Here is an 11,541-nt window from a genome sequence, read left to right as displayed (position 1 = left end):
ACATTTAAAATGTGTACCCCTGGAGGGATGAGCTACTAGAAAATTAATTATCTTTTTTCTGCCTCTCTCCCAGCTTCTTTGTACCATTTATGGCAGCTTCGGAGGCTCTCCCTCACAGCTCATTTTCTTTTTGGGGCTTTGTCCTTAATTCCTGATGGTACAATTCAATATTGGCAGCAAGAAGGAAACAAAACAAAAATAGTACACAAGAAAAAAAAAAAACGGAGGCATTTTTCATGACTCTAGAGCAGAGAAGTAAGCAAGTGTGATTGGCAGTAGAGAGGCACTGAAAGAAGCCGAGACGCTGATCATGCAGTCATCCTATTACTAAGACAGCAAAGGCCCGTGGAGGGAAAACCTCAGGTCTAGAGAACAGAAACTCTGCGTAGACTCCCAACATTCTAGTGGTCGTGTCAATCACAGATCCAAAGGCCAATCCCAAGAACAGTTTCACCTCAGTCTTACTAAAAGGATAAGAAGAATAATTAGCTTTTTAATAAGGTCCTGTAATTTTCCCATCCCTAGAATTCTACTTCTAGTACAGTAACTTACAGTCCACAGCCACGCGGCTTCCCTTTTCTTTTCTTCTGCCTCTTGTCTAGACACGCTTCCTTAACAATGGACACCATTTTAGGCTCCTTTGCTCCCTTTCCCTCAGTCCTTGAAACCTGCCATTTTGTAGCCAGTTCGCCATATGTCTGACCTCTAAGTCAGTTTCAACCATGACTTTTCCCTTCTCTCCTCAGGATAGTCTCTGAGTTATGAAGCCTTCCTGTTCTGGGGATTTATCTCCTTTAAATTTTAATAATCATTGTTATTAGCCTCCATTTGAGTCCATGCCTGATTTTTTTTTTAAAAAATGAGACTTATAACCCCAAGAGCTATAACCCCAAATTTCCCTGTATCAATGTGGTTGTGGTTCAAGGCCAGTCTCTACTCTTGTCCCTTGGGGACCACGGCCGGTTCCCACCTTCCCGAGCTATAGTTCCTTAACTTACAAATTGATATAACAGCCAATGTACTGCAACTTCCCAGAGTTTGTTGCAAAGGTCAAACACAATAGAGATTGTGTGCAACTTTGAAGAGTACTAAATAAATGTGTAGAATCTGAGGCAACCCTGGTATGGTACATCTCTTAGCTTAGCATGTTCTAGCCTTCTCCCCTGCTGATAATTTTCTCTATGACTATTCACTCGAACTCATCAAACAATGGCTGGCTCACCCCTGCACCCCCTGTCTGCTTGGAGAGGTTTCAGAATGCCTCCTTCACATGCTGGTACAGTTGCTGGTTCACCTCACAGATAAACATCCCCGAGTATGTGCAGTGCCTCTGCCCGCTAATGGCTGGGGCTCCAGATAAATAAGTCATGATTCTTGTTCTCTAGAAATAGTTAGACTTAGCAGCTCGACCTCTGTCAAGCTAGTAAACCCTGACCTGACAGACTCTCAAACACTGGTATTAAGCTGCAGCAGCACCTTCATTTTGTCACATATATATGATGCTGTTCTTCCAGATGGTCATAGAATTTTATCTCTGTGGTTACTTCAAGGCCATGATCATTTCCCCAAATTCATAAATATACTCTCATTTATCTCTTCCTCATTCAAAGCATTAAGCATCAGTTCTCACCATTGCCCTTAGACAATATCTCTTAGGTGCGATCAGCATTTCTCCAGGATAATACACAGTCCATGCTTGTGACACTGCTTTGGATGCTGGAAGCAACTTGTAGCTTCTCTTGTCCTTCTACAACATGTTTCCTACCCCCATGCCTGACCCCCAATCCTGTCCCTACTGCAGTACATCTTTGACAGGGTCACTAAGGGAATTTTCCTCCTGTGATTAACCTGACCCATAGTCACAATTTGCCACAGCTCTAGGTTTCTTTCCCACTTACTTATGTGGTCTGAATGACATTATTACACAGGCTTATGTGGTGACATAAAATGAACTCCTCAGTGGCCAAGAAGTACCTGAGGGAACAATGGTGAATTTTAATGAAGGTGGCTGATAAACAGGTAGACTAAGGAAACAGTGCCATCTGACACGTGGTGAAAGGTGCCCTTTACAGTAGTCTACGAGGCATCAAGAACCATGGCAGACCATCTCTCATGCCTGGACATAGCAAAACAACAAAACAAAGCTGGAAGCTCCATGGATGGTCTCCCTTCTGTTAATGGCACCCAATTTGTACCAGTAATGAGATATTAATATTGTCAAATAGGAGATAAATAAATCCTTTCTTTTAAAAAAAACAGACAAGTTGCAGCTCGGAAATTTTTCAGTTTTTCTTATTGCAAAATCAATACCCATCAGCAGTTTGAAATTAAGGGCAAGATTAGGCCTCAGTTTTATACATGCCTTATTGTATTCCAAAAGCTTTCTACTCAGTCAGATAAATCTTCTTTAAGAGGATTAGGAAACTTTCATTATCTTTATCTAACCTGAACTAACACCAAGTCTGAAAAATTAATCTATAGACTGGACAAAAGCCGATAGCTGCTGGGAAGAGAGCAGACCTTGGCTTCTTTCTCACTGAGTAGGAAGAGCAACAGGGTGGCTGCATCTGCCCCCTGAGGATTCTACACTGCTCACCAGGACCAGCAGGAATGCCCTTGCCCAGCTCCTGCTCCTGGCCTCTTCTTTAATGAAAAGTCCCATGTGTGGAATGTTCTAGTGGCAGAACACCCTTCTTCCTCCAGCCACCCACTGGCTTGCCTTTGTATTCTAAAAGCTCCTAGGAGGCCAGAGTTACAGAGGGGCTGGACATTGGCTATAATGAGTGGGAGGAGCTGACTTCTAAGACAGGAGAAGCTACTGCCCATGTGCCCCACCTCTCAGACTCTCCTTGAGTGATTGCAATGTCGCAGGTGACGTTATAAGTTTCCACACCATACACCAGGTACTACCCAAAGTGCACACAGAGGCATCATCCTGACTCTACTCTCTCTGAGCCCCGTATGGCCTGTCTCAGCACCCACATGCTTATATGTTTGTCTCATTCTGTTGATGACTCAGGTTTTGTTCAGTACATGACATTTATTTTATTTATAATTTTCCATTTAAGCACCCTATCCTCTGGATGTGAAAACAACTATGCTTTGAGGCCCATGGTGGTACCACCTTCAAGGCTGAGGATCACAGTTCTTAGAAAGACTCAAGCCCAAGTAGCAAGCAGATATTAGGACATTCCAACCCATCTTTGATCACTAACCTCACCCAGTGCCTCCACTCTCCTTTGAGAAGGAACATGTCTGTGCCTTTATTCCCAGACAACAAGCAAGATTGAGTCTCCAAGCAGTGATCCTGACCCAATCTCTTACCCTCTGGATGGGATACTTATGCTGAAAACGGCAACATCTGTAGATGCCCATTCTGTGGCAGACATCTTTGAATCTCTAAAATCATGTAGGGTAGAAATAAGAACTAATAGATTGCATAGAAGCCAAACTTTAGTGCTGTGTGTCTCTTGGAATAGCTCTTGAGGAAGACAAGTTATAAATGGCATATCTCTGGCCGAATAACACATCCATTGAAAATTGTGTTCACAGACATGTTTGCCAAGATGGTAATGGTTACTCTGTCCAAAAAAAGAGGAAGCATGCAAAATGGTTTAAACTATTAAGTGTGAAAGAGATGTTAAGTCCCATTTACTGCAGTATATAAATAATCAACTGAAATAAGTTATGAGTCACATCTTATTTTTCAAAAATCATCCTGACCATTGAAGGATGGTGTATACTTTTCATAATCTAAACGTATAAAAAAAAAGCTGTTGAGTCTAAGGAAGACCAAATCAGATAAACTGAGGTTGATAATGACTAAATCATATACAGAGCCCCTTCCTGAGAGCCCAGTAGATGTCTCTCAAGCATAAACTGAATACTTTGAGAGAGCTTAACCTTAGCTTCCCACATGTTGTAGAAAGGATGTGACATTAGGTGATGGAATTCTGTTTGAAAGTTGACTCTTACTATAATAACATAATGCTTTAAGCAGTGGTGGTGATTGGGATAGTTCAAAATAAGTTTATTTTGATTGCTTCCCTTGCCTTACATGGTCTTCAAATAACAGCTCTGTGGATCTTTTTAACTAAACATATTGTATCTGGCATTGGATAAACTGAGTCAGATTTTTAGAAGAATGGACAATGATGCGAAGTCCTCTGTCTGCTCCTTTAAACCATATGAATTTATTTCTGATCTGGAGATATTCTGATAAGCTTTCTCTCCACTCCACTCTGGGACTGTAAGGAAGAATAAACATCAGGAATGCCAGAGAGGACCTAATTGGCTAGAATAGAACTCCGTGTCAATTTTAGAACACATATGGCCAGTTTCACATTAATATTAGTCTTTCCTTTTAATGAAACAAGCCTTAGAGAAATAAAGGCCTCCGTGATTAATACTGCATTTATCTATGTTTGAATCTCTCACCAGCTTCAAATGCTAAGTTTCTTAAGGAAGTTCAGCTGTGCATGAACAAAACCTGCCTGGTGAGAACAAAGTGTTAGAGAAAAGAAAAACTGAAAAAACTTGTAGAAGGTTTGAAATTCTCAACCCCTGGATTCAATAGAGGAAAGTAACTTTTGTGTCTTCATACATAAACACAAAGACCAAGATTACGTTTCCAATTCATTTCCAAAAGGAACATGAGCCACAGATCCAGCTGTAACTTACCTTGCACTATGAGGTGGACCCGGGAGGTTTTGGGGTGATTGTCTGTCTGCACAGAGCAGGTGTACGGACCTTCGTCATAAACATCCACATTCTGGATCATGATACTGTACTGGGTAGGCGTGTTGACCAAGATGATCACTCGAGGGTCTATGGACCACTTGTCATTCCCAGCGTAGAGGATTGTGCTGCGGTTTAGCCAGGCTACTCTGGTGACCCGGTCATCTATGGTACACCTGTGAGGGATTTGGGGATATGATGAAGAGGCAAGGAGGAATAGAGGAGAGAAGAAAAGAGGGGAGAGGGAAAAGAGAGAAGAGAGGGAAGGAAGAAGAGAGAGGCAAGAGGGAGAGAAAGAGAGAGGGGAGAAGGAGAGAGAGAGAGAGAGAGAGAGAGAGAGAGAGAGAGAGAGAGAGAGAGAGAGAGAGAGAGAGATTATACATGTGTTTTTATATGGCAAGGAGAAAATGAAACAGCAACAATACTTGAAAAACAGGCAATCAATTATTAATGAAACTTCCTGAACACAAGGCAGGAGAAGCTTGAATCATCCAGAAGAAATCGTGATGCAAAGTCTTTTCTCCTTGATTTAGAAGCATATTGTGTGAATATCTTGCCTGCATATTTCTTTTCCTCTTCCTTTACCCTCAGGTTTATATGAAAATTAGTTTATATTTTTCGAGCACATTTACCACATTGCGGTAGCAAAGGCCCAGAGGCACAGGGAAAAGAAAGTAGACCAGTATTTCAAATAGGTCACAGATAATCCATGAGCAAATACTTTACTTGTAGTTAATCAAGACTTGAACTTATTTACCTCAGACCTCCCAGGTGCTGATAATCTCCTTGTGCCCCGAAGCTGCACGAAGCCTGCAAAGAACCAGGACTTCCTCAAGAGCTCCCAGCTACCTCTAAAGATTTCAGGGCAGGCAAGATTTTCAACAGTGTCCCTCTTCCTCCTCTCCTCACCCCACGACTGCAGCCTGTAATCACAGAGAGCCCCCCTCAACATGAGAAGCTGGGATGCAAATGACTATTGCTTGTCACTGCTTATGTCCTGCGGTTTATCAACCCCTACCAAAGGAGAGAGATAGATGTGTCTGCAGCTGGGGAAGAACACGGGCAACAGTGCCTCAGGAGCTACAAATAGATACGGAAGGACCCAGAATGCGCTGTAGGAATGAATGTGGTCTGAGGGGACAAACCCGTGCATACCCACAACCCATTGCAGCACACTCACTGTAAACATGGAGGCAGAACTGCTGTCCTGGCTCTGGTAAGAGAATGAAGAGCCTGTCAACTTTCAAGTAAGAACAGCAAGGCTTCTCCCACCATCTGACTAGCACTGGGTTGGCTACAGAGGTGACCCAGGAAGGCTGAAGAGATAGATGAGCTCCTAAGTGCTCCAAAGAGACCAGTCTCTGTGAAGTAACCTTTTGTAACCTTCAGCGTATCCACAAACTGATTTAGTTAAACTGCCAGCTTCAAACAGTTTACATTAGAATACAATTCATTCACTTGAAAATAAAATATCCCTAGAAAATATATGTGAGAGAAAGAAAGAGTCCCTATGTATGAGTGGAATTTAAACACTTCAGTGATTGATAATTATTATAGTCTATCTTCAAAATTGATGGACAAGCTCTTCTCTAAAAGTCACAAGTGTGTATTGTTCCTTTTTGAACTTGAGATTATCCTCCTTTTATATGTCCTCAGCAGGATGCATTTTTATGCTTGAAAACCTTTTATTGATCACCTATCATATTTATCTGTAACACAAATATATAGAGATTGAATTTCAAATTTCATTTATGTCCTTGGGCTATAAAACTCTAAGTAATAATATTTGCTTTTAAAATGAGTTACCACCACAAGTGTAAAATTGATAAAACATTATAGATATGCTTCGCATTCTGAGTAATAATTAACCACAAAAACTTAACTTGAATTGTAAATACAGAGCTTAATCTCATGGGTAAGCTGGCTTTTTCATACCACAAATTAAGAAATCATTTACTTCTATAATGAGATAACATTTAGGATCAATTCTTTTCTACTTTTGCTTTTAAAGCAACCTTGTTAACAGAAGCACAAAAATGGCAATAAAAATCTCCTATTACAATGCCACTAAATTCTTTGAATGCCTTCCAAGATATATGGCAAAAACTGCACAGTAATATAGCCTCAAAAATTATTTTGATAATCTCGCAACTGACAGTTCAATTAGTTCTTCTTTCAATTTCTTTTAAAGCAATGAATTGGAAAATACCTGACTTGCAGTGGGGTTTCTAATCCAATGTTACTTTCAGGCAGCTTCTCACTATCTGGACAAAGTATATTGCTAACATCACACCAGGGCTCATCCAATGATTATTAATGACGTACTCTCCTTTCACTAGAAACATCTGGTTTAACTCACTGTACTCAAAAATACTGATTTCATATGTCAAGTCATACTGTCCTCTTTGAAAACCATCTCCTTGCGCTCTGTCTCAAGGGCAGAGGACTCATGGTGTTGCTACATATTTGCTCCTGCTGGGAGAGTGAGCCTCTTCTGCTTGATTATTGTGGGGGGCCCTTCCTCGAGGGTAAGGTGCTATTGGTAAGCGCCAGGTGATGGAGATAGGAGAGGAAGTTCTGTCTCCTGGGTGATTGTGACCAGGGCATAGCCAGAAGAGAAACAGTCCAGTCATAAGTATTCTCTCACACAGAGTAGATGTTGGGAATTAGCTTAATATTAGACAAATTAAAATCCATCTCCTCAAAAACTATTATAGTCTTCATATGGGACCAGCAAATTACCAGCACTGTAGCAGAGAAGTGGGATTTGATATTTATCAATCAAAACCCACATTTTCAGGGAGGCACATAACCCAAATAGAAAGATCAGGTGACCCTTGGATACATAGATCCCAGGGAGCAGCCAGGCTTGCTTTACTTGCCCCTCAGCTGGGTCTCATCAGTGAATATGAAGTACAAAGAGAAAAAGAGTATCTGGAGAAAGCCAGGGAAAGCAGTTCTTTGACCCTAAAACAACAGAGAAACTCAGTGGATTGGTGGGGTTGGCAGAGGAGAGCAGCCTTCTGCATGATGGCTCTTGGCTCCTGGCTTCTGGCTTCCCCCTAGCACCACACGACTCTCCTCTGCTAGGTTCCCTGAATAGTATGTCAGAGAACTCAGGAAGGATTAGAGCTGTATGCTTAAGTGACCTTCTAAACTGTGCTCCTTCCCTCCTCTCGGAGGTCATGTGCTGGATCCTCTTTAACAGGAAACACAGAGGGGGCCATGTTTAAAGTTAAATAAGAGAGAGCCACCAGTCAAGGTGAGGCAGGTCAATAACTTTCTGGTGTCTTGACAACTCCTAGACATGTAAAATGTTTACAGTCCATGCCAACCCTACCTAGTAGTCCTTGGTGGAGGAGAACTCATAACAATTCATTTGTAAATGGCCCTTAAAAGTAGAACTTGCCAGCTGTTCCTCCGGGAGTACTTGTGAGAACTTATCATGTATTAAGATAACCATTCCACATACGGACCTTTGCGAAACCATCTGCATTACCCACAGTTCACAAATAAGGAAATTGAGGCACAGAGAATGTCAGGGATTAGTCCCAAAGCACCGAGAAGCCAGTCAAAGTGACTCGGACCTAGGCAGCTGGTCATGGGCTTCCTGATTTGCAGCTTTGAGAATCTCAGGACTGAGGCTGGATACATTTGACTGGCTGTATCTAAATCACAGTTTCAAAAATCTATGCTTACATTTTTCATAAATGGTAAAATAATCTAAGAGGAAGAGAATGTCATTTAGTGCCATATTTTATGTGCCCTTAGACCACCTGTAGTATGAGGAGAGTGGTAGAAATAAGAATCAGGGTGAGCCAAAGAAGTGTCTAGAAGGGAACTTAGGAAAAGAAATAAATATCACTCTTCAACTTGACTGAGTATAAAGTAAGGGATCTCAAGAATTGTTTTCTTTTTTTTTTAATGTATTCTTTATATTGTTTCTCGTTTTCAGAGGTGAGGCCAAAGTTACAGTTGAAAACAGGGGTTTCCAGAGTTGGTAAACGGGAAATCTCGGTCCAGTAAGGCCTGCTCCCTTTGACTTCCATCAAGATGGCTGGCAAGACCTGAGAATTTTCCTTTGGCAAGCTCTCCCACTGCTGCTCTGAGAACTCTCCCTTGAGAACCACTTTGTTTCCTTACAGAACCAGACCAGACACTATTCTGAGCAGACACAGTGCTTTTGCTAAAAGTACCAACTCCTCACTCGGACCAAAAGATGACTAAATCTTAAGTGGAAAGCCAGGCACCTCTGTCTTTGCTTTGGGTCTGACCCCTCTACTTTTGATCACCTGCTTATGTCTGCAGAGAGGAATGCTTATCAATCAAGCTGTCTGTGGAGGGGCCATTGGTACCTACCCAATATCTTCCCCCTTCAAGCCTGAAGAAAGACAATAGGAACTGGGTATTATCAGCTTTTTACAACTTCCTGTGCCAGATTCCCAAGTGCTCTTGAACTTCTCAGGTCATTGTCCTTAAACTATAGTTACCTGAGGTTCCAAGAATATCAAAGGCTCCCAGGACAGCCTACCTCCTGGATGAGAGCAATTACCTCCAATTTCCAGGCTGAACATTAGAGAAGCGGCAATCACCTCCTGAGAACCAGGCTGACCCTCCAATCAGTAAGCATTCCTTCAGACCTCCTTGCAGAAGCAGACTGAGACAAAGAGCACTCACAGAGACAGTAGTCCCTCAATTATGCATGCTCCTTGTTCCTCAGTCAACTCCCCTGTGTAAGCATAAGTCCCTGGCTAGCACCTGAAGACACATTCAGATCATTGGACCCTCTTATCTGATCCTTTTTCGTGGTCCTGATTAAACCCCTTCTTGCGCTTTTTAGCATCATCACTCATAGAGTTAGATGCTGACAGGGACAGGTAGACCAGCCTAGTCTGTTGGGGCTGCAGGCACCAGATCTTTTATCTTGAAAACTTCATTTATAAGAAAGGCTAGAAATTTTTGTCAAAAGACTCCATTTCCTGAAATGCGAAATCTGCAAACTTTAACATTTTTATCTTCTTTATTCTCATCTTTTATTTTATATTTCGCCTCTGAGAAGGCAAATGTAAAAAGGGCATCATTCAACTGGTACTTAACGATCACCTACTATATATAAGACAACTTTCTTCAGCTGAGAGTACAGCGAAGAGGCAAATTCCCTGCCTCATGAAGCTGCATCTAATACAAGACAAAGGAAAGAGGTGAAGACAGATCAGTGCCATAGACTGAAGCATGGGGTTTACCCATGGGAACAATGGGAAGGAAAGGAGAGGGCTGTGGGGGCTGGGCAGATCTGGGGCAGAGTGTGAAGAAATGTCCAGCAGAGCCTGGGTCAGGCCGTGAGCCTTTACTCCTCTAGTTTGGGAGCAGCAAGATACTTATCTGGAAAGCATGTCCCAATTAAAAACAAGAATCACCCATATACAGAGAAATCGGCAAGATATCTGAGATATCCGGGGACATGGAGAACGAGTCTTTTAAGCCAGACTCCTGGTTCATTCGTCCTGTATTAATAACTTTGTAAATATTAATGTTAGAAGCATTGATGACAGGAATTTGGGGGAAAGGAGGCTTCACTGGAAAATGCCTTCATATTTCTACTGCTATTGCTGGAATCACACTTGGTATGCTGCTCTGAGTAGAGACCTAGAAGATACCACTCAGGCTCTGGTTCAGGCCTGTTGTTCTAGATCTACATTCTCTCGTAGTGCAATGTTAATGCTGAAGATCTTCGAATCATTTGTCAAATCTGCACAGTTGAACGTTAGCATTTAAAGCCGTGGTTCCCAACCGTCCTAATGCTGCGACCCTTTTATATAGTTCCTCAGGATGTGGTAATCCCCAATCATAAAATTATTTTGGCACTTTGTAGTTAATTTGGCCACTGTTAGGAATCACAGCTTTAAATATCTGATAAGCAGGAAATCTGACATGTGACCCTGTGTGGGGGTCATGACCCAGAGGTTGAGGACCACGGCTTTAAAGCTTCCTTTGCTGGGCTGTAACTAGGACGTGGATGAGGACAACACTGGTGCTCTTTGTGCCATGTGACATCACTTCCCACAGGCCACCCGGCACCCAACAGGTGACTGATAACTATTTGTGATTTTTTAAATGCCTGCAATGCTCCTCAATGTGGCATCAAAAGAACATCCATAGGGCAAACAAATGTCTATGGAAATACGCGTCCCTTGGTGTGATCTGTACACTCTATACCCAAATGCAGACATACAACACAGGGTCCCAGGGGGTATTCTTTGTGTATTTTTCAATCTAATTTTTCATTTATATTATAATTGGGGAAATGTAACGCATCCATAGTCTGGGAGTAGCATGGTAACAATTAGATTTAAATATTCAAGCTTGTACCTGTATCTATTATCACCATGCGACAGGGAAGTCCTTCCATTCTCTCAGGCTAATGAGGAAAACACAGAGGTGACTCATGGGGTCAGTGATGCGTTCCTACCACGAAAAGCTGAATGAGACTGAGTCTGCTGTGTAATGAAGGTCCCCTGGGGTTGGGATGGGGGAAGACTCAGCCATCACATTGCATTGGTTAAATTGAAGAATGGTGGCCTATGGCTGTCAGTACTTTGGTCCAAGATGCAACTTGGGATCCAATTTTAATAAAATTTCATCTGCTTCATTAAATGAATATTGCAAATTCCAATTTTGGTATTTATGTGTGAGCAGAACTTATATTTTAAGAATTTAGAGTCATGTAATGGAATATGCTGAAGGCATTTATATCTAGTTTTATGATTCTATATAAACTTGTTTTAAAATAATGTTACCACTGGG

The 11,541-nt window shown here is 41.9% G+C and overlaps 1 protein-coding gene across 3 annotated transcripts in view; it reads right to left on the bottom strand.

Moving 5' to 3' along the window:
- Opcml (opioid binding protein/cell adhesion molecule-like) overlaps nucleotides 1–11,541 on the bottom strand; it is a 1,124,064-nt gene that overhangs the window by 261,531 nt on the left and 850,992 nt on the right. For all 3 annotated transcript variants that reach the window (NM_001440069.1, NM_001440070.1, NM_053848.3), the window contains 1 exon segment: nucleotides 4,681–4,913. In NM_001440069.1, coding sequence (NP_001426998.1) covers nucleotides 4,681–4,913 — 233 coding nt within the window.

This window comes from Rattus norvegicus, chromosome 8, assembly GCF_021556685.1.
Source record: "Rattus norvegicus strain SHRSP/BbbUtx chromosome 8, alternate assembly SHRSP_T2T, whole genome shotgun sequence".
Classification (NCBI taxonomy): domain Eukaryota; kingdom Metazoa; phylum Chordata; class Mammalia; order Rodentia; family Muridae; genus Rattus; species Rattus norvegicus.
Note: the sequence above shows the minus strand (reverse complement) of the source record. Positions and strands in the feature narration are given on the sequence as shown.